The sequence below is a fragment of the Myxocyprinus asiaticus genome, chromosome 30, assembly GCF_019703515.2.
Source record: "Myxocyprinus asiaticus isolate MX2 ecotype Aquarium Trade chromosome 30, UBuf_Myxa_2, whole genome shotgun sequence".
In the NCBI taxonomy this organism is placed as follows: Eukaryota; Metazoa; Chordata; class Actinopteri; order Cypriniformes; family Catostomidae; genus Myxocyprinus; species Myxocyprinus asiaticus.
This window is the reverse complement of record NC_059373.1, coordinates 10,438,985-10,462,827: the sequence shown is the minus strand read 5'-3', so window position 1 is coordinate 10,462,827 and position 23,843 is coordinate 10,438,985. Positions and strand designations below refer to the sequence as shown.

The window sequence follows — 23,843 nt, the reverse complement described above, 5'->3', positions numbered from 1 at the left end:
CTCCAAAAGTCTGGATCATCCTTGGGAGCAATTTCCAAATGCCTTAAGGTACCACGTTCATCTGTACAAACAATAGTATGCAAGTATAACACCATGGGACCACGCAGCCATCATACCACTCAGGAAGGAGACGCATTCTCTCTCCTAGAGATGAGCATAATTTGGTACGAAAAGTGCAGATCATTCCCAGAACAACAGCAAAGGACCTTATGATGCTGGTGGAAACAGATAGACAAGTATCTATATCCACAGTAAAATAAGTCCTATATCAATATAACCTGAAAGTCTGCTCCACAAAGAAGAAGCCACTGCTGCAAAACCACCATAAAAAAGCCACACTATAATTTGCAAGAGCACATGGGGACAAAGATTTTTCTTTTTGGAGAAATGTCCTCTGGTCTGATGAAACAAAAATTGAACTGTTTGGCCATAATGACCATCGTTATGTTTGGAGGAAAAAGGGAGAGGCTTGCAAGCCGAAGAACACCATCCCAACCGTGAAGCATGGGGGTGGCAGCATCATGTTGTGGGGGTGCTTTGCTGCAGGAGGGACTGGTGCACTTCACGAAATAGATGGCATCATGAGGAAGGAAAATTATGTGGATATATTGAAGCAATATCTCAAGACATCAGCCTGGAATTTAAAGCTCGACCGAGCTTTATGGGTCTTCCAAATGGACAATGACCCCCAAGCATACCTCCAAAGTTGTGACAAAATGGCTTAAGGACAACAAAGTCAAGGTATTGAAGTGGCCATCACAAAGCCCTGACCTCAATCCGATAGACAGTTTGTGGGCAGAACTGAAAAAGTGTGTGCGAGCAAGGAGGCCTACAAACCTGACTCAGTTACACCAGTTCTGTCTGGATGAAATTCGGGACAAATCTGGGCCAAACTTCCAGCAACTTATTGTGAAAACCTTGTGGAAGGCTACCCAAAATGTTTGACCCAATTTAAACAGTTTAAAGGCAATGCTACCAAATACTAACAGTGTATGTAACCTTCTTACCCACTGGGAATGTGATGAAAGAAATAAAACCTGAAATAAATCATTCTCTCTTCTATTATCCTGACATTTCACACTCTTAAAATAAAGTAGTGATCCTAACTGACCTAAGACAGGGAATGTTTTCTACGATTAAATGTCAGGACTTGTGAAAACTTCTGACTTCAACTGTATACAGTGTATATATATATATATATATATGTACACCGATCAGCCACAACATTAAAACCACCTGCCTAATATTGTGTAGGTCCCCCTCGTGCCGCCAAAGCAGTGCCAACCGGCATCTCAGAATAGCATTCTGAGATGCAATTCTTATCACTAGAATTGTACAGAGCGGTTATCTGAGTTACCGTAGACTTTGTCCGTTCGAACCAGTTAGGCCATTCTCTGTTGAACTCTCTCATCAACAAGGTGTTTCCATCCACAGAACTGCCGCTCACTGGATGTTTTTTGTTTTTGGCACCATTTGTAGTAAATTCTAGATACTGTTGTGTGTAAAAATCCCAGGAGATCAGCAGTTACCGAAATACTCAGACCAGCCCATCTGGCACCAACAATCATCCATGCGATTATTTAATCAGCAAATCGTGTGGCAGCAGTGCAGTGCATAAAATCACGCAGATACAGGTCAGGAGCTTCAGTTAATGTTCACATCAACCATCAGAATGGGAAAAAATTGGATCTCAGGGATTTGGACCGTGGCATGATTGTTGGTGCCAGATGGGCTGGTCTGAGTATTTCTGTAATTGCTGATCTCCTGGGATTTGTACACACAACAGTCCCTAGAATTTACTCCAGAAACAAAAAAAACATCCAGTGAGCAGCAGTTATGCTTGTTGATGAGAGAGGTCAACAGAAAATGGCCAGATTGGTTTGAAATGACAAAGTCTACGGTAACTCAGATAACCACTCTGTACAATTTTGGTGAGAAGAATATCATTTCAGAATGCTTTTCTGAGACATGGGATGGAGCTGTTTTGGCAGCACGAAGAAGAGCCGGGGATATATATGAGAGAGAGAGAGAGAGAGAGAGATGGGGCCGCTCTGTGTGTGTGCTTGATCCAGTGGCGCGGGTCCAGTGTCATCGCCCGGCGTCGCTGAGGACTGCTGCCCAGCTGGCTGAGCACCGACTGATGGCGTGATCGGGGGCCACATGTGTCTCATTCTCTCTGGCGTCCCCGGCTCTTCCCTTATGTCCCTCCCACTGATTAGGCAACTCAGTACCGGGCGTATATTCTCATGGCACGGACACGCCCTCCTCCTCATCACAGTATTGATACAACATCATGAGAAAAAAGCTTTGATACTGTATATTGATGCATGATTGTATTAGCACAAGTGTACTTTTCTCGTAAATTCTCAGATTGAATTGAATACAAGGATTGGATGTAATTAAATTGACATAAGAATGGTTTCATGAATAATTTTAATAGAAATGTATTACAAAGAAAAAGTTTAATGTATGAGGCTTAAAGTACAGAATACACAATAAAATAAAAGTTTGCACGCTTTTAGAAAAATCGTACATGAAAACAAACATTTGACCCATGCTTTTTTAATGATCAGTCTTTCTAAAATTGCACTCAAATGTTTCCATTCACACCAAAAGCATTCTTGTGCTAAAATAGCTAGATGCAGCACAATGAAAATACCAGAACACAAGTTTCTCGAGATGTGTTTTCATAGTTGAAGGTCTTTTAAATGGACATGACTTCTAAAAAACGTGACTCTCCAGCACGAGAAGCTGAAAAAATGTGAGACGTGGCGCAACAGTCAAAGGCATCCTTTAAGTGCATGTTTACGTAGAAAAACGAATGTGTTCGGTTCATACAGCCCCTGAGGGTCCAGGCTAAGAAGAGTCCTTATAAACGTATTGTTTTTAAATATATTTTACCATTTTTTTTAATTTTTTTTTTAACATTACAAATTACATTTATATGTACCATATATTATGTACCATGTTACCAACACCTGTCAATGCAGACTGAATCTTGTATGTTCTGAGGCTGTTATTTTCCCCCATTAAATTGATGTTTATGAAGAAATAATTATGTTCTAGTTAGCTCTATGTCTGTGCTTTTGTCAATCAGCTCCACAATGCAGCCAATACCAACCAAAAAGAAAAATATGAGTCTGACCTCAAGAAAGAGATTAAAAAATTACAGGTGAGAATTTCCTTTGATCATTTACTGATTGCACTCGGACATAAGTGAGCCAATTCAATCAAGTGTGTTGCTTTCTGAAGGTGTTGACTTTGACCAAGTGCTTTAAATTGATGGTAATACATTGGCATATTTCACAGCACAGTGTGTGTGTTTTCTGTATTGGTAACCATAAGGACAAGTGTTACCCATGCCAGGTGTCATGTGTGCATTTGTCCACTGAGCTTGTAAGATGAGTCCATGCATGCTTGATTTCAGGCATCCAACTCTAAATTTTCTCTTTCATTCTCGCTTTATTTTCTTTTTCCATGTTTTTTTGTTTGTGCCTGCGTTGGTTCTGCAGCGTCTTCGAGACCAGATTAAGACGTGGGTCGCCTCCAATGAGATTAAAGACAAAAGGCAGCTAGTAGAGAACCGCAAACTTATAGAGACGGTGAGTAATCTGCATGCATTCGTGGGTGTTCGAAGCCTAGTAGTGTTTTATTGTATTAATGTTTTATAATAAATAATGCCATCTTTAGACAGCCCCCGTGCTTTATTGTGCCTTCAGTATCTTTTAATCAGACTTTAATATATGAAATATATTAATAATGTATAAAAAGGGGGACATACACAGTTTTTTTTCCTGTGTTGCCATATTACCTGTTAAAAAAGGAAATTTGGGTGGGACATATCAAAGAGCTTGTCCCATTTTTTTAAAATAACCTGTAGTTTAGGTCACAGCAGTGAACCATGATTTGCTACTTGTTATTGCTCTGGAGTTGATATTCGGGGAAGGGACGTTCTCATCAAAGAGAGCATTTTATTGGACAAAAATATGTATATGCCTCTGAGTGCAAGATGAGTTATCAGTGTTTTTGGTCCGTTTTCCCATAAGTAAAAGACTTTTAGATATTTTAGATGCATTTATCTGTTTTAAGTTATTTCTGTCAACTTTTAGGAGTACACTAGCATATACAGTAGATGGCCTTAGAGCTAATAGATATAGACTAAAACCACAAGCAGAAAAGTGCTCCTCTTTGTCATACTTATGCAAACAAATGTTTTATGTATTTTGACTCAGATTGATGATGAGCTTTCTTTGTGTTCACAGCAAATGGAGCGGTTTAAGATTGTGGAACGGGAGACCAAAACGAAAGCATACTCTAAAGAGGGACTCGGCCTCGCTCTGAAAGTTGATCCTGCACAAAAAGAGAAAGAAGAGGTTGGGCAGTGGCTAGCGGTAAGAATGGACCAGAACATTAGAGCATTCACAGAATCCTCAAGAACGTCCTGTCATTCTTGGGAGGATCTTTGTCTTGAACATAATAATACTTTGTTTTTCCTTTAAAAGTTTGCATAATTTACTAATGTCACCTTTCTACTTCTGCTTTGTACACTTTTTGTACCCTCAGAACACGATATACACTTTGAATATGCAAGTGGACCAGTTTGAGAGCGAAGTAGAATCACTTTCTGTCCAAACCAGAAAAAAGAAAGGAGACAAAGAGGTCAGTTACATTTCAGCCACCATTCTCTGTACTTCCACTCCATCTTTTACTTACAGTGTAATCTGTTGATTGGTTCTTTAGCAAATCAATCTGAATTTAAAATGATCTTTAAAAATCAAATGAAAATGAAAGGTCATGAAAATATATTGGTCATGTGTGGGAACTCTGCATAGTATTACCATGGTACTTGGTATACATGGCATTACCATTTGGGCCATGAATCAATTTAATTTTTTAACCAATTAATCCCACAGTTTTCACAGAGATTAATCACATTTAATCATAGGACATGGCACATTACAACAAAGATTAAAAAATATATCATCATAAATATATTTACTTTATACTTTAACTTAAAAAATCTTCTTGTGTTTTTCAGTGAAGGTAATAGGAACAAATGGGCAGATTCAGTTCATATTAAGATTTATTGGCAAGATAAACTTAAGTGTGCATTGCCAATCCATTATTAGACATTATACTTACAGATATAAAGCAAATTAAATTCAGTTGCTGAAGTTCAAAATCTTAAAACTATTATTTTGTCTGGCTTCCGTTCAGTCTTTACAAGTATACCTGGCTGCAGCTTGCTGAACAGCCAGGTCCTTCTGTCGCGCACACTCTGGGTCTGTCTCGCGTGGTTTCGCTTTTGACAGTGGTTCAGATGACACTTAGTGAGCTTTTTCGGACGATCCGAAGAGATACGGCAGCTTGCCTGTATCTTTTCCACACCTTGCTCACCACTTGCGGGTGAAGTCTCCATTCTCACAGTAAATCCTCTCCAGTGTTTATTATGCATGAGACATTTGTAATGAATTAGTCTGCACTGCTCCACAAAATCTTTCAAAAAGTTTCTGTGCTAGGATGTGCAGTCAAGTGTGTACCTCCTGGAAATGTATATATGCCCATTTTAGCCACAGGAGCTGTTCGTGAAGATTAGTGAATTTTCAGAAATGGAAAAAAAAAAATACTACCGAATTGCTAAAATGTTCTTAACACTTTAATTTCTGCGATTAATTGTTGACTATTTAATGTGTCAAAAAGTTCCCAGCTGTAATTATCATTTCAGTTTTTTTGTTTGTTCCCACATTCATTTGTGGCAAAATTATATATTTTTTCCTTATGCTGTGACCTTAGAAGCAAGATCGAATAGAGGAGCTGAAACGATTGATCGAGAGGCACCGGTATCACATCCTCATGCTGGAGACCATCCTCAGAATGCTGGACAATGAATCGTTACAGGTGGACACCATCCGCAAGATCAAAGATGATGTAGAATACTACCTCGATTCTTCTCAGGACCCTGACTTTGAGGAGAACGAGTTTCTCTATGACGACCTTGATTTGGAGGAGATCCGTAAGTATTTGTGTGCATGCAAGATATCTTTTGAGTGTTTCGTTCTCATTCATAACTCTGCCTTTTCCGTGTGTAGCCCAGCCACTGGTGGCCACGTCTCCATGTCAGGCAGAGGATGAAATTTTCCAGAACTCCAGTTCCACGCCAACCTCAACAACGTCATCTTCGCCCATACCTCCCTCCCTGGCTACATGCACTACGGTGAGTATCTGCCCCTCTTAGTGGCACTTGTTCAAAATAACATAGTTTATGAAATTTCGACTCATCTCTCAGTTTGTAAAAACAAACAAAAATTGCATTTACAGATGCAAAGGATGTCTATGGGACAAGACATTCCAGAGAGTTTAACCCTCCCTTACTGATCGGTCATTTTTGACCAAAATCACTTCTGATGTAATAAAAATTGTTTCCTTTATCTGAGCAGTACAAGTTTAAGTGACTTTTACCCCATCTGAACACACATACAAAATTTGGACTGGATTTGGAGAAATACATTTTGATTCTGAAAAAAAAAAGCAGCATACACCCCTCCCCCCAACAAAAATGAACTGGTGACACTATAACATAGAGCAATTTTTTATTTTTATTTTGGCAAAATAAATTCTATAAATCAGCCACATTGCAGAACAAACACACATAAATGAGGGGGGAAGACCATTACACACCCACAATGCAGCAAACACACACACAAATAAACGGGTAATAAATTAGACTAACATAGCCAGAAGGCAGAACATACACACACATATGCACACACTCAGAAGAACAAAGTCTTCTTTTTTAGAAACTAATTGAATTTTCACAGTCCATTTTATGGATAGGACGATATATCGAATTTCAATATATTGCAGACCAAAAAAATTATTAACACTATCATGGCATAACTCGATATTTCGAAATTTGCAACTTTGTTCTCTGTCCATGTGATCATAAATGAAATGACCCGTAAACCATCATAATCTCTCTATCGCTAGATTTTACCACTACAGCACATTTTTCTACACTGTTTACAGGGTTCACACAAGGTCCTTGAAGTGCTTAAAAGTGCATGAATTTAGCTTTTAGAAATGTAAGTACTGAAGTACCTGGAAAATCGCATTGTTTTGATGAAAAGTATTTGAGATTAAAACGGATCGTTTCCTCCGTATAGTGTGTGTACATCAAAGATGAGGTGACTCCACTTTCATTGAATAATGTGTCTTAACATCCTTTCTGTTCTTTACAGTCAGATAATAAAGTAAAAAGAAATATACATTTTAATCTCACACAGCATGGATGTGCTAAAGAAACACTGAAATGCACATTGAAATTCTTTTAAAGTGACTTTTTAGCGTTTCTTATACAAATGAATGTAAACTCAATGTTTTTACTTGTAAATTGTACACATTATTTCAAACAGTGATAGCTCATGTCATTATTATATGAACCATTTCATGACATAATATTAATTAATAGAATGTAGAATTTTTAAATGTTAAAATGTGATATTAATAATGATGGCAAACAAATGATTAAAAAATCAAATATTCACTTTCACATACCTTTTTCAAGACAGGTTTTGTTCAGTTCTATTGCTTGTTCTGCACCTGATCAGCCTGAATGTACCCCACTATTTTTGAAAGCTTATTTGTTTGTCATCTTTTCTTATATAGAAAAGTATATGAGAAACTCTTATTATTTAAACTTTGAGCATTTATATTGTGTATTAAAGAACTTTATTTTGATGAGAAATTATAAATGTATTTTGCTCAAACTTCTTAAACTTCTTAAAAATGAAAAAAAGTTCTGTAATATTTTGTAATTTTAAGTGTTATTATATCGAATCAAGTTTATATTGAATCGTGAAACTCATATCGTATATCGAACCGAATCGTGAGATAACAATATCGTCCCATCCCTAGTCCATTGTTGTTCATTTCTGTTTATTACTGTTCATTTTCTTGACATTATTTTCCTTTGAGTTATTACATTTTGATGTTTGAAATAAATGATTGGTAACAAAATGGTTATTCTATGTCTTCACTTTGTAACACCAGGTCAAGTTTGACTGTAAGCATGATGTAACATTATTGCAAAAATGTACAGTTCAAAACAGTTTAAAAAAAAATTAATTCTAAACTTTGACAACTAATAATATGATAATGTCTAAATATACTGTATATCCAAATGCAACCTAACCCTTTCTGGTATCCTTGCACATATTCCATGAGTTACTTTACATGGTCATGACATGAGTTGAAAGATAGGGTTATAACTTTGCACAGACATGGTTAAGTGATTTTATCACTCACTCACATCATGTTAACACACATAATATTAATGTCTTGTGGCTATATTTTTTAAACGTTGTGTATTTAAATTAATATTCCAGTATAGTGCCTTGCCTCATATACATCTATTGTATATGTATTACTATAAACATGAGTTTTGTTTGCTTTTACAAACTCGGGATGAGTGAACATTTCTGTAGCAATTGACAAGATGGTAGAGCTTGATGGATCTTAACTTATTATTATATTGAACCCAGAACATTCCTTTAAAACACTAAAAACGTAAAAAAAAAAAAAAAAAAATCATAAAACACTTATTTTTGGAATGAATAAGTAAACTCAGTATATGTGGATAGATATCAATGTGTTATTTTTGTGGAACAATTTTGTAATTGTTTATTTGTTTGTTTTTCTGTTCTGTTCTCTTTATTTGTGCTGTTGAGAATTCGGAAGATGAAAAGAAGAGAGGTCGTTCGACAGACAGTGAAATCAGTCTGGTGAGACATAAAACAATTCAATATAAGTGTTTTTTGATTGACATTTAGTTTACCAATCCTGCCTTTTTGTCATAGTCACCTATTAAGAATGGAAATCCATCTTCATCTCTATCCTCCTCCTCTTCGTTGTCCTCATCTTCTGGAGCTTCTTCAAACTCTTTGATCTCCATGGCAACTATCGCCAGAAGTGGAAGCTTGACATCAGGGGGCAGCAGTCTCTTAGGCAGCCTGGGCGGCTCTGGCAGCTACAGTTCAGCCACCCAGCAACAAATGCAGCAATCCCAACAACAGCACCAATACAAAAACTCCATCTCCTCTCAATCCAATCCCAACTCTGCCTCCTCCAGCAACAGTATCTTACTCCCAACATCCACCTCTACTTCACCGGCCAACACCAGCGCACCCGGCTCCCTCACGTCCAACTCACAAAGCCAGCCTCTATCGGGGACAGGTCCCATCTCTAATATGGGCCTCGGGAAGGGTACAATGTCATCAAGTGGCACAAATCAGATACCGGGCTTGGTTTTATCAGGGATGCCGGCGTCCTTGAGCAGTATGACTGGGTTTTTGAGTGGATCTACCCCAGCGCCTTATGCGCAAGCGGCCGCCGCAGGAGCCAGCGGGCTCTCAGTGTCCATTGGAACGAATGTTAGTAGTACCAACTGCAGTGGACTTGTAACCTCAGTGGGAACAAATGGAGGTTTAGGCTCCACAAGCCTTTTGGGCTCAGGTGTTTTGGATCTTGGGTCGATGCAGTCCGCAGTGGAGCCTTTGCCTCTGGTGGCTCCCAGCTCTGTGGGAGGAGGACTGTCCTCAGGAAGCAGTGTGGGAGTTATGGGAAGCAATGCAGGGACATCTGGGACAGGAAGTGCATCAGCTGTGGGAAGTGTTGTGTTACCACAACCGCCTAGTGCACCGAAACAAAATGGTGGTACAAGTAAGTACCTGATGCAGAGTAATTCTCCATATAGAAATTGTAAATTGTTAGACATTATTAGAAAGTAAACCAATAAGCCACTCAAGGCTTTGCATCGTGCCTAAAAACACTTTACCTATGGTAAAATCACTGCAACACTCTGCGTTTACATTGGCAGTTATCATTGAGGTGTGGCGGGTTTTTGCATAGTTGAGCTACATTCTTCATCTGTCTGCCCCAGTAAGCATGACACAATGTGTAATTGAATATTAGAAGGAAGGTCGTCAGCTGATGAAGTGCCAGTAATACACTGGCGGCCAAAAGTTTGGAATAATGTACAGATTTAGCTGTTTCGGACGGAAATTGGTACTTTAATTCACCAAAGTGGCGTTCAACTGATCACAAAGTATAGTCAGGACATTACTGATGTAAAAAACAGCACCATCTCTATTTGAAAAAAGTCATTTTTTATCAAATCTAGACAGGCCCCATTTCCAGCAGCCATCACTCGAACACCTTATCCTTGAGTAATCATGCTAAATTGCTCATTTGGTACTAGAAGATCACTTGCCATTGTATCAAACACAGTTGAAAGCTATTTGGTTTATTAAATTAAGCTTAACATTGTCTTTGTGTTTGTTTTTGAGTTGCCACAGTATGCAATAGACTGGCATGTCTTAAGGTCAATATTAGGTCAAAAATGGCAAAAAAAGAAACAGCTTTCTCTAGAAACTCATCAGTCAATCGTTGTTTTGAGGAAAGAAGGCTATACAATGCTTGAAATTGCCAAAAAACTGAAGATTTCATACAAAGGTGTACACTACAGTCTTCAAAGACAAAGGACAACTGGCTCTAACAAGGACAGAAAGAGATGTGGAAGGACAGATGTACAACTAAACAAGAGGATAAGTACATCAGAGTGTCTAGTCTGATCAACATAGCAGTCATGACAGTGATGAGACATATACCAATTTACAATAACATCAAATTAACACAACACAATTTAAACATCTGATATACACATAATTACACTCAACAATATACAAATAATAACATACACTGTACAGTATACAATACACACTATATAGATACACATTATTCAATAAAAATTAAAAATAAAAATATATAAAAAAAAGTGTATATATATATATATATATATATATATATATAGAATGTACAGTATTGTACTGTATGTAGCACTTCAGCTTTTGGAGCATGCGCATGACAGCGAGGCCAGTTGTTGTCCGATTAACGTGTATACATGATGGACGAAGCCGAGCTACAATCACATTCGCTGAGTCCGAAATTGCATACTGTCAGATTATGTACTGTATTTGATGAAGGATGCACTTCTAGGCCAGTAGAAAAGTGCATTCTTCTGGTATGCAGGCGAGTAGTGTGAATACATTCCGAACATACTTCATCTGGGAATGTGGGCATTGTCCCATGGCCCAAATATCGTGAAAACAATCAACCCTGGTTTTGTTTAATAAATACACATTAAGCACAAGGAACAACTTTCTTGGCATCTGTAGCGCGTACAGTTGAAAGCCGTTCGACCTGTGGTTGTCCCCGTTTTTTTTTCTATCCAGCATTTTAATGTCATGTCTCCTCAACTCCCGATTTATTAAGGGATGGTACAGTGTCCAAAGGATGCGCAACTCAGAATTTTGCCAGAAATATTAGGTCATCCCGGTATTCCTCGCTTTTTCTTGTTTTAGTCCGACTGAAATCAAACTAAATGTAATCATAATGGCCTTTGGCTTTTATAAAACTGATTTTAAACTGTAATACTGGTTTGCAACATAGGAGCTTGGCACATTAATACAGAATATGCGGTCACAGGTGTACATTGAAAGTCATTTTGCAACGGCTTTGAAAACTGCTCATCCAATCAGTTTAAACATTAATTTAAAGTCGGAATCAGTTTTACAACAGCTATTACACAATATAATGTAATAAGGAGAGACTGAAATTATTATATTAATATTTGTTTATTCCCCCCCCCTTCCAGGTTATAGTGCTGTGGTAGCAGACAGCACGTCAGACTCCGCCCTCAACAGTGCCAGCCAATCACAGAACAGCCAATCCGTGTCTTTAAATTCCACAACAAATCAGCCGTGGGTATTGGTTCACTTTCTTGTACTCAAACTCATATAGACAGCCACAGAACTGCAACTGCCTTATTACATTTGAAAAGTATAATAGTGATGTAATATTGTGAGTTTTTTGACCATGCTATACAAAAATCAAGTTGATTTTGTCCCTTTTTTCCAAAACTAGTAACAAAGAAGGGTTTATTAGTGGCTCTTGCTAATGCAAACATCACTGACTTGAAGGAGGTACCCAAGCTATATCTAGGGATCAGAATTAAAGCAACTTCCCAGAACATCCCTTCAACCACATAACAACACATTAACAACCGTTCAGAACACTATAGCATTCTGACGGCAAGTTTTGCACAAGCAGGCAACACTCACATTTTCTTCCGAAAAGCTAAAAATCTAGTTGGAAATAAAGTGGTAAAGACTGCATCAAAAGAAGCTAGAAATCAATGCTTTTCCTTTAAAACTGCTAAACTGCAAATGTGTTTGAAGCATCATTAAAACAATTTTGTAAATGCTACTCTTTCTCTTGTCAAAACAGTAAGGACAGTGGGTCCAGCCTTCTGGGGTCGATGACACTGATGCCCAGCTCGCCCTCGCCATCATACAGTGAGAGTAAACCGGGTGCTGGCAGCCTGCTGAATGGCCCACACTCCTACACACAAGCTGCCGACATCATTAAGGTCAGTCGCACCTTCAGATACACACTCGCCACATCATCTCAAGATATGTTTTTAAAGCTGAACTTGTTTTAAAGGGATAGTTCACCCAAAAATGAAAATTCTCTCATCATTTACTCACCCTCATGCCATCCCAGATGTGTTTTTTCTTCAGCAGAACACAAATGAAGATTTTTAGAAGAATATCTCAGCTCTGTTGGTTCATACAATGCAAGCGAATGATGAAAAGACCTTTGTAGCTCCAGAAATCACATAAAGGAAAGATAAAGAAATCCGTATGACTCCAGTGCTTAAATCCATATCTTCAGAAGCAATATAAGAGGTGAGGGTGAGAAACAGATCAAAATTTGTCATTTTTTTTACTCTAAATCTCCACTTTCACTTTTACATCTGAAAGTCACATGTGGTACCTGTTTAGATTCACTTTCACGTCTGAAAGTTAAAGTAGAGATTTAGAGTAAAAAAAGGACTTAAATATTGTTCTGTTTCTCACCCACACCTGTTATATCGCTTCAGAAGATATGGATTTAAACACTGGAGTCATATAGATTACCTTTGTTTCCTTTATGTGATTTTTGGAGCTACAAAAGGTCTGATCACCATTCACTTGCATTGTATGGACCTACAGAGCTGAGATATTTTTCTAAAAATCTTCATTTGTGTTCTGCAGAAGAAAGAAAGTCATACACATCTGGGATGGCATGAGGGTGAGTAAATGATGAGAGAATTTTCATTTTTGGGTGAACTATCCCTTTAAACATTCCCAGAGTGCATTCTGAGAAAGCTGTTTGCTGTACAGAATAGGCTAGTGTTTTATTAGTTTCATAATTTGAATTTTGTCACCACAATGTTTATTCTATGAATTTGGGATTGTTCACAGAGGATGTTCTTGCATCCGTCTGCACTGTTTTAATACATTTTCTGTCTAAACATTCGCTAAATGGACATCTTTGACTGTTCAGGTTTTTCTTGCTTTTTGGTGTCTTGCGCCATGAATGGCAAATTTTTAAGAGGCAGTGTCAAGTTCAAGGTACAGATCACCCAAAAATGACAATTCTCTCATTATTTACTTACCCTCATATTATTCCAAATCTGTATTTCCTTTCCTCCACGGAACACAAAAAGATAATGAAAGATTAAATGGTTCTGGAATGGGAGAAACATAAGGGTTAGTAAATTATGACAGAAATTTCATTTTTGGGTGTACTGTCCCTTTAAAATAATTTCAGCTTTTAAAAACAATTCCCCCCCGCCTCCCCCAATCATCAACAGGCTAGATCACTAGAGGTAAACATTTAATTGATCACCGTATCAGTGGTATAATTTCTTTAAATGGCAAATGTTGCTAAAGTGTATTTCTGTTGGATGTTCTTGCTCTCTCCAGCCTCAGGAGCCCCTCAGTTCTCTCAAATCAATGGCAGAGCGGGTCGCCCAGGAGTCAGGTTTAGAAGGAGAACTGTCTGCACTACATATCACTAGTGGTAACTATCAACACACTCTTATTCTTTCCCGTTATATCAGAGATTAGGAGTGGGCAAGATACTCCCCCTCCCCTGAACCCCATTCCCCCCACCCCCCCCCGCTCTTTTGTATTATGATATGTCCTGTTTATATTTAAAACAAATCAAGTAGTTTTTGAGTCATTTTTCCATTAAAAATATATATGTTGTGATTCACCTCATTATGTCATACTTTGTTATATTGCATTTCTTTCTTTCATCCTCTCTCCCTCCAGATATATTCCCCAGCTCCACGGCTACTTCAGACACTCCTGCAGCTCCTCACCCTGCTCTGTCAGAGGTGAACATCCCCCCATCATTAGGTGTGTGTCCGCTGGGGCCCGTCTCCCTCTCCAAAGAGCAGCTCTACCATCAAGCCATGCAGGAGTCCGCCTGGACACACATGCCTCACCCGTCCAACTCTGAGAGAATCAGGTACACACACACATATACAATTCCTTAGCTCTTAATGATTCTGACAGGTGAGTACAGGCATGCCTTCAAGTCTATGAATATTATAGAAACTCGTCAGATTTGCCCATGTTTTGGATCATTTTTTTTTTTTTTTTTTTATATTGTATGATACAATATATAATGCAGCTTTATGATGATTTTGGGCACTGAAAAATTTATAGAGTTTGCATAATTGTATTTCTGTACAGAAACATCCAGATGTACCCCTTTTAGAATATGGAGCACCAAAATGTACTCAAAATAAAAAATAAGTAAATCAATAAATAATTCTATAAATCAGTAATTTAATGTATCAATTATTTTTTTCATATTAAAAAATTGTATTTCCAAAAGTGACTTTTAATAGGTTTCAGTAGGTTTTAATAAGTTTGACTTTTAATTAATAGGATACATTTCCAAATGACTCCTGATGAACTAAATTAATTTTAATGAACCCTGATTTCAACAAAGTAAAGAGCATTTCCGTAATAATGGAAGATTTTTCAAAAAATCTTTGTGTTCAGCAAAAGAAAGAAAGTCATACACATCTAGGATGGCATGTGGGTGACAAAATGATCAGAGAATTTTCATTTTAGGGTGAACTATTCACTAAAGTACTTTGATCCTCCTAATATGATTTTGGAATCATCCACACACAAAAATATCACATTTCTGTTGATCTGAAATGTCTGCCTTCTTTCAAACTTCTGTTTTCTTGTACTCTTTAATCATTCTAAAGTTAGAATTTAATTCTTTGTATTCCACACAGGCAGTACCTGATGAGGAACCCCTGCCCAACACTGCCTTTTCACCATCAGATGCCACCTCCTCACTCTGAGAGTGTGGAGTTCTACCAGAGACTGTCCACAGAGACCCTCTTCTTCATCTTTTACTACTTGGAGGTGTGTGTTTCTGTCTTTTAAGGACATTTAGAGATGCTTGTACCGTTAACGTCCTTCCTGAAGCCTCAGTAATTGCAAACAAGTTGTTTTGTCCTTCAGTAAGCACACATACTTTGCATTTGTTAGATAGATCGAGGTAGTTTATTGATCTCTGAGGGGGTTTTCAGGATTACGGTAAGATCACAGTCCCTTTTACTGGTGTATTGCTGGTGAATGACTGATTATTCTCTTCCTCTCCCTAGGGTACAAAAGCGCAGTATCTAGCAGCCAAGGCCTTGAAAAAGCAGTCGTGGAGGTTTCACACAAAGTACATGATGTGGTTTCAGAGGCACAAGGAGCCTAAGACCATCACTGATGAGTTTGAGCAAGTGGGTCACACTCTAACTTAAATTTATTTTACCACATCTCTTAAGAACAACCAACAGTCAGTTGTTAGACTGATTTAAGTCTCACAAACTTTAAATACCAGCATTCCTACTAGGGGTGTGTAATAATATTGATGTTTCTGATGCATAGTTATCTTCATTTGAACAATCTCGATATCGATTTGTAAATCCCAAGATCGATCTTTTACTCTATGCGCAACCCTCTACGCCAATGAGAGGAAATCGCTCTCATTTGCAACTAAATTTTGTGCTATGTGACTAAAATTGATATATTTGGCAACTGGCTGGTAAATGTTTAGATTTCACTCAACAGTGATTGTGTAGTCTAGTGGTGGAGTATTCAACAGCGAGATCCTTACACTGCGTGTTAAGAGTAAAAGTTGTTCCATGTAATGTTTCCAAAGACAAGATCCACGCAACACATTTGTCATTGAATACTGTCTCTTTTAATACCTTTTCTGTTCTTTCCAGTCAGTTGTTAATTGAAAACAAAAAGAAACGTTTAATTCTAATCACACATTGCACGGATGAGGTAAAGCCATTCGAGTCCTTTCTCGTTAATATGCACTCATTTACAGATGCTCTTTACAGAAATGCCTGTTTTCTTAAAGAGACAGTACCGGTTTTTAGCACATGTTCAACAAATCAATGTAAATACTTGTAAATAGTATAAATTATGCATTAAACAATAAGCATGTAACAAATAACATATGCAATATTTTTACTAATTTTATTAATATTTATTAATTGAATACATGGATTTGTTCATTTTTAAAAAGCTAAAATGTGACCAAAATGATGAAAAATTCATATAGTACAATTAGTAAAATGTATATTTTCATTATGTACCTAGTTAAAAGGTCCCTTGTATAAGTAACAACATTAGCTGGGAGAGAATTTCTTTTAAATGTAAGCAAAGGGACATTATAACTGAAATATACCCATGTGAATCTATTCATAATCGAATCGAGAGCTTGTTAATCGGAATCGATCCCTGCCCAAATTCCTGCGGCCATGGGAAACCTGGAAATATCAAGAGATTTTAACTTTTCCAGGTCTGGAAATCTTCTGGAACTTAATAACATCTTAAAAAGTCCAGGAAATGTCCATATTGAATATACAATTTTGTAGTTAGTCTCACAAAGCCAGACTTTTTTACTATCAACATAAAGTCTGGACCACTGAAACCAATCACAGTTTGTTTTTTACATACCCTTCAGGGTTGGGGAAATATGAAATTGATAATATTACATTAATGGAAAAAATCATTCAGCTAATGGCGCAGCAGTCTTCATAAACTGCTATACAAAACAGTATGGCTACTTCAAGTTTAATGTCTAGTACCAGCAACTTCAAATGACCCTACAAACTACTTTGTCAGATCTAAATTCTGGGTTCTGGATTAAAACTATGTTGTAGTAAATGAAAATTAAATTTACATGAAAATGCTTCTATTTTTTTAACTGCATATTTCTAAAAGAGTGATTTGTTTCTGTCTTTCTACAGGGGACATATATTTACTTTGACTATGAGAAATGGGGCCAGAGGAAAAAGGAAGGATTTACGTTTGAGTACAGGTACCTTGAGGACCGAGACCTTCAGTAACGGATGGACAACAAGAACGGAGGACTATGTCGACATTCCGGACTGAATCAACACACTCTCTTTTATTCACTGAGGTGGAGATCCAGATGCATATGCGGAACTGTTTTATGTCTCGCTGGTGCATAATGCATCTGGAGCCCTCCCACTCTTTTCAATCCACCCCACCCACAAGCCACTCCCTCCCCTTATGACTCTGCCTTCTCATTAAATCGCGCTGAACAGCGTTAAATATCTCAACTTCTTCCATCTTAGATAATGAAACTTTATGGAGCATTATTGCACCAAAGAAGATGTTGAATGTGGTCGTGCAAAGCATTCACCCTTATAAGCAAAATTACAACAAAAACAAAACTAGATGTGGACTAATTATCTAGCCATGGTTAATTGTTTAAAATTAAGTTCTAAAGATTCACTATGACATTGAAAACGTAAAACTAAATTAAACAATTTTTTCTGAGCTACAGTTGTTTTATTCCTATGATACCTTTTAAAGTAAACATCAGCAATTAAAGGTTTCAGCAAAACCATATTCTGGTTGCCAAAGTAGTATCAGTTTTGACCTAAGAAGCTTTCTTTCTTCGTTACACCTTAGTCTTGCAGGCACTGATTAATGCACAGGTCTTTATTCATAATTAATACATATAAGCTTTCATGTACATGCCCCCATACTCTTAATAGTAATATTTATAGCCATGCACTAAATAACAGAGTAATGAGCGAGTCTACAGCACTAGCTATTATTAAAAGCACACTTATTTTAAAGGTGTGTTTATAAGCATTAACAAACAAAGAGACCAAGTTACTCCAAACCGGTCAGGATTGTCACTCTCACCAAGATGTAAAAAAAAATGTGCCTCTGTGATCTGTTTGTTAAATATGCAGAGCTTTTATTGAGACTCAGAAAGGTAATTAATGAACATGTTTATGAATATGGTAAATGTACATCGTAGCTAAATTATTTGGGAATTTTTGAAAGTGAAACAATATCGACAAGCTTTCCAGAGCTTCACAAGACTTCATTAACTCTTCACTTTTTCTTTTCACAATGACAGTTTCTGACATTTTAAGCTTAAAGTATTGTCCCCCCTATTTGTTTGTGCCGGGTAAGTTTGCAACCACAGACATAAGGAAAAATTCTGTAGAGAGGGATGTGGTCAAGTCATTTATAAGTTTCTTTATAATTCATCAAGAAAGTGGTGTTAAAAACCCAACCTACAAAATGCCCATGGACAAAACCATGTTTTTATCGTGACGTTTATCTTTCACAATGAGCATATGGAAGAGAGGAGAAATGTGAAATATATATATATATACACTGATCAGCCACAACATTAAAACCACCTGCCTAATATTGTGTAGGTCCCCCTCGTGCCACCAAAACAGCGGCAACCCGCATCTCAGAATAGAATAGCATTCTGAGATGATATTCTTTTCACCACAATTGTACAGAGCGGTTATCTGAGTTTGAGGAGACTTTGTCAGTTCGAACCAGTCTGGCCATTCTCGGTTGACGCCTCTCATCAACAAGGTGTTTCCGTCCACAGAACTGCCACTCACTGGATGTTTTTTGGTTTTGGCACCATTCGGAGTAAATTCTAGAGACTGTTGTGTGTGAAAATCCCAGGAGATCAGCAGTTACAGAAATACTCAAACCAGCCCATCTGGCACCAACAATCATGCCACGCTCCAAATCACTGAGATCAAATTTTTTCCCCATTCTGATGGGTGATGTAAACATTAACTGAAGCTCTTGACCCAGAGCTGCTTGATTTTATGCACTGCACTGCTGCCACGTGATTGGCTGATCAAATAATCGCGTGGATGATTGTTGGTGCTAGATGGGCTGGGCTGGTTTGAGTATTTCTGTAACTGCTGATCTCCTGGGATTTTCACACACAACAGTCTCTAGAATTTACTTGTTGATGAGAGAGTTCAACAGAGAATGGCCAGACTGGTTCGAACTGACAAAGTCTATGGTAACTCAGATAACCACTCTGTACAATTGTGGTGAGAAGAATATCATATCAGAATGCTACTCTGAGATGCGGGTTGGCGCTGTTTTTGCGACACCTAGGGGGGCCTAAACAACATTAGGCTGGTGGTTTTAATGTTGTGGCTGATCGGTGTATTATTATTTATTTATTTATTTATTTTATTTTTCTATAGGGAAAAGTGTTGTACAGAACACTTGTTCTCCTTCTGTCCCCCCCCCCCCAAAAAATTTTCATTTAAATGGCATGGGATATTTCACTTGCAAAGTGGACTGGATTAAAAAAAACACTGCAATGAAAGTAAAGACTGTAAAATATAAATAAAATAATTACTTAAAAAAAAAAAAAACACTTTGTGTTTTCATCATTGTTGAGAATGAGCGATTTTACACTAATTATATTTAACAATCTGCCATGTTCACACTACAAGCTCTGGTATACGTCGTTTATCCACGTTCAGGATCGCCTCGAACACGCTTGAGCGCTCAGCTTTTCAAAGTATACTCTTTTGACTGCGAGCAAATACGAACGCCTGCGACACATTCACACTACGACTGCTTTGTGATATTCTTTTAGTAGTCAACAGCATGCGCCGACAATGTGCACAGACGAGAACTGTACTTGTTGAGAAAATTTGGGCCACACATGGACAGTCCGTGCAGACTGTGCTGATGACAAAATTTGTGTTATGCTGACTGCACATTCCGATCAGCAATGTGGACAACCGAAGATGACTTTGGCCTTAATGGTGCAGTCATACTAGACTTTGTGCAGTTGTGTCTAGAAGTTAACGGTCCGTATGCCAGAGTCTCACGAGAGTCGCATTTGCTGTTACCAAGGTTAGAGTTGGATTTATGGGTTTCTGTGGGACTCCAAATAAACATAATAAACGCAGTGTGTGAACTTCGCAAGACTTTCGGCATCCGAATGGTTTCCTTTTAGACACGACCACTTCTGAGTCCTCTTAGGAGGTCTGGTATTGGTCTGGATCTTGAAGAGAATGGTTTTAACTCTCTTACAAATAAAGAATCCTGAGGGTAGTCTTGCATAACCAATATTGAAACAAAAACAGGACTTTAATGGTAATTTGTTGGTGGAATTCTGTTAAATGTAGCAGTAATTTCCATTTCACCATCAATCCTCTGTGTATTACTGAAAGCATGCACATTGCATTAATACACTTTTAGATGTATATTCATATTTTTCATAGTGTAAAACGGGTATCTCAGACAAGGCAGTGAGAAAACACTTTTTTGTTTATAGTCACAGTATTAGCACAGTACACATTTTCCCCAGCTATGTTATGTGGATTGGCATGTTCATATTGAGCCGCACTGCAAAAATACCATTACAACATACCTGAATATGTTTTTATCACATTCATGCATCTGTGAGCATATTCGTCCCATAATGCCATGTTTTTATGTCTGATTATTTGTGCGTGTGGCCTCTGCGACGCATTTGGTTTGGGCCAGCAGCTCCAGGACTGTTTGAATCATTTGGCTGTGTATGTTTGTGTGTGTGAATGCCACGAGCACTTCTGGCAGGTTCACTACCATGAAGCTCCCACAGTGACAAGCCTGACCTCACCATTGCCTCCAGAAACACAGGGTGTCGTGTCATGCCCCACATACAAACATTCTCTCTTACACGTCACTGCAGATTGAAATGCTCATTCCCCAATGTCCTATAGTGTGTTGCCTTTAAACTGCAGTGTGATACTTGAAAACAATGCTATCTTGTCCAGACTGCTTCCTGAAACCATCTTGAATTTTCACAACATGAGAAAGCCAGTGCCAGCTCCCAAAGAGTTTATATCTATGCATGGCATCCAGTTACTGACAGAACCACTGGCGTAAGAATTAAATAAGAAAAAAAGATGGAAAACAAATCATGCTCAATCACAAAGTTTTTGGGACATGTTTGTATGGGTAACATTTTTATAAGTATAAACCAAGAAATCACTTGGGCCACACTGGTACTGAAAGAATCTGATTCAGATTCAGTCATAATTTAACATTAATTTATTAATAATTTAACATTCATTTATTTAATCATTCAAGAGGAAACAATCTTTAAGAACATGGCTGAGCCAGCTGGTATGTGATAGCTGTGCATTGTGTGTAAACCTCACTCCCATGGCCTCAAGAGGCGCACTAGCGACTGACGCTAGGGGCTGTAGTCTTTAGCCTCCTCATTAGAGCGCCCGCCTCCCATGCCGGCTGATGCCGGTTCGAATCCCGCATGGAGTGGTTCGAGCAGGAACGGATACAGTGATTCCATGACCCGGATGGGAGTGAGGTTTAGGGGGGTTAATGTAACGGGAGCCAGCTGGTACGTGATAGCTGTGTGGTATGTGTAAACCTCACTCCCCTGGCCTCAAGAGGCCCACTAGCAGCTGTACTAGAGGCTGTAGCCTTTAGCCTCCTCATTAGCATGCCCGCCTCCCCTGCCGGAGACGCCGGCTCAAATCCCGCTCCGAGCGGGTGGAGCAGGACTGGTTACATCAGCAGTCTCCTTGGCGATCAGGATTTCAAGCTTGATTACATTTCCTAGCATCATTTAGCACTCTGCACATGTGTCAAGCACTAGGAATTGTAATCGACCTTAAAATCATGAATGCTCCTAGAGACTGCAATGGCAATATGTACAGTAAAACAGAATTATATAAAAATAGAGTTACTGTATAATTTGGTCTGTTCTCACCCAAAACCAAATGGATCACTTCAGCTGACATGGATTAAACACTTAAGTAATATGGATTACTTTTATGCTGCCTTTATGTGCTTTCTGGATCTTCAAAGTTTTGGTTGCCATCCACTTGCATTGTATGGACCTACAGAGCTGAGATATTCTTCTAAACATCTTTGTGTTCTGCAGAAGGAAAGTCTTACACATCTGGGATGGCTGAGGGTGAGTAAATGATGAGATAATTTTCATTTTTGGGTGAACTATTCCTTTAAATATTACCAGAATGTGGTTTTTGACCATTTAAATCCTAACGCCTTTTATTTTATTTTTTTACTTTTAATTTTTTACTAAATGTTTTGCATAAAATGTGCTTGTGCTATCTTTCTTTGATGCAATTTAGTTTGATATTGTTGTCCAATGCAAGGACTTTCAATCATTTTAAATGTGACACAAGTGTCCAGAGGGTCTAGCCATACACAGATATAAAATTTGCAAACACCTGTCAAACTAAAAGAGAAAGAGTTATCATTCAGTGGAACTGAGTTAAATCCATTATTGATTGTCATGGGATTCTTCAGTTGCCAGAGCAACCAACTGTACAGCATTTATATATATATATATATACACACACACACACACACACACACAAGGTTGGGGAGTAACGGAATACATGTAACGGGATTACGTATTTAAAATACAAAATATAAGTAACTGTATTCCACTACAGTTACAATTTAAATCATTGGTAATTAGAATACAGTTACATTCAAAAGTATTTTGATTACTGAAGAGATTACTTTGCATTTTATTGTCATTTGTTTCATTTAATATTTAGTCCTTTCAGATGGAAAACATTTATACATATAAATGATGCGATCCAAAGTGCATTTGAACAGCGGTGAAACACTTTCTTATGATGTGTTACATTCATACGAGCAGACAGAGAAGTAAGTTTGAAGTAAGTTTGGAGCAGAAGAAATAGAAATAAACCTTGTGTAAATTGTCAGCTTTACGCTAAGCTAAAATGCTATTTCTAGCCATTTTACATGCACATTACCAGGCACGATCATATTTTTTTATCAAGAAAATTCACGTTGGATCATAATTTCTTTTTTTCTAGTAAGACTTTTGATATTAGTATTCTTGATGATATTTTTTGTATTGTTTTCCTGTAAAAATATCTAAAAATCCTTAATACAAGATCAGTTTGATTTATTTTGTTTTAGAAACAACACTGCATAAGATATTTAGGTTTTTCAGAGAATGTATTATTAACATTGTGTACTTTGTCTTACTGTACTGCCAGAGTTTGTCTGTCACACATCAAACGTAAGGGCAAATCTCCATCTGTATTCTAACTCTGCAGATGCACTCTAAAGTAATATAATAATCTAAGATAATGATATAAGAGGTTCACAAATTCTCGCGCGCTTGAATATCGTACGCGCGTGCCTGCCTGCACACGAGCGTCATTTTATTTTCCCCTATAAAAACCATAGGTCCAGCACGCGCAGAAAAGACGTTCTCGGCCAATGAAGCGTGCCAGCGATTGGCAGATTATTTCCAACATTTAGCAAATGAAACCACGTGCATACATCTGTTCGCTCCAATCAACTGATGTAAATTGAGCGAAGCGGACCTTTGTGGGAGCAATTGGTTTTCCTTGCGTTTCAGTGGAGCGGAGGTAGATCGCTATTAGTGATGTGTGGAGCCCATTGAATTTGTATTGGAAGCGGAATAATAGAGCAGATACGGTCATTTAAAGAGCAGGGAAACGGATATTACCGGGCGCGTCTAATTAATCCGCTGTTTTACGCTTATTTAGCGACACGCGG

The 23,843-nt window shown here is 38.0% G+C and overlaps 1 protein-coding gene across 1 annotated transcript in view; it reads left to right on the top strand.

The window, feature by feature from the left end:
* LOC127421523 (CCR4-NOT transcription complex subunit 3-like) overlaps nucleotides 1-17,783 on the top strand; it is a 32,037-nt gene extending 14,254 nt beyond the window's left edge. Inside the window, exons 4-18 of the mRNA XM_051664621.1 lie at nucleotides 3,098-3,172; nucleotides 3,513-3,602; nucleotides 4,263-4,391; nucleotides 4,564-4,659; nucleotides 5,794-6,013; nucleotides 6,090-6,214; nucleotides 8,727-8,780; nucleotides 8,856-9,717; nucleotides 11,711-11,816; nucleotides 12,343-12,484; nucleotides 13,866-13,962; nucleotides 14,217-14,415; nucleotides 15,203-15,335; nucleotides 15,578-15,703; nucleotides 17,228-17,783. Of these exons, the coding sequence (XP_051520581.1) occupies nucleotides 3,098-3,172; nucleotides 3,513-3,602; nucleotides 4,263-4,391; nucleotides 4,564-4,659; nucleotides 5,794-6,013; nucleotides 6,090-6,214; nucleotides 8,727-8,780; nucleotides 8,856-9,717; nucleotides 11,711-11,816; nucleotides 12,343-12,484; nucleotides 13,866-13,962; nucleotides 14,217-14,415; nucleotides 15,203-15,335; nucleotides 15,578-15,703; nucleotides 17,228-17,326 (2,553 nt within the window). The 3' untranslated portion in view covers nucleotides 17,327-17,783. The remainder of the gene's footprint in view (nucleotides 1-3,097; nucleotides 3,173-3,512; nucleotides 3,603-4,262; nucleotides 4,392-4,563; nucleotides 4,660-5,793; nucleotides 6,014-6,089; nucleotides 6,215-8,726; nucleotides 8,781-8,855; nucleotides 9,718-11,710; nucleotides 11,817-12,342; nucleotides 12,485-13,865; nucleotides 13,963-14,216; nucleotides 14,416-15,202; nucleotides 15,336-15,577; nucleotides 15,704-17,227) is intronic.
* Nucleotides 17,784-23,843: the final 6,060 nt, after the last annotated feature.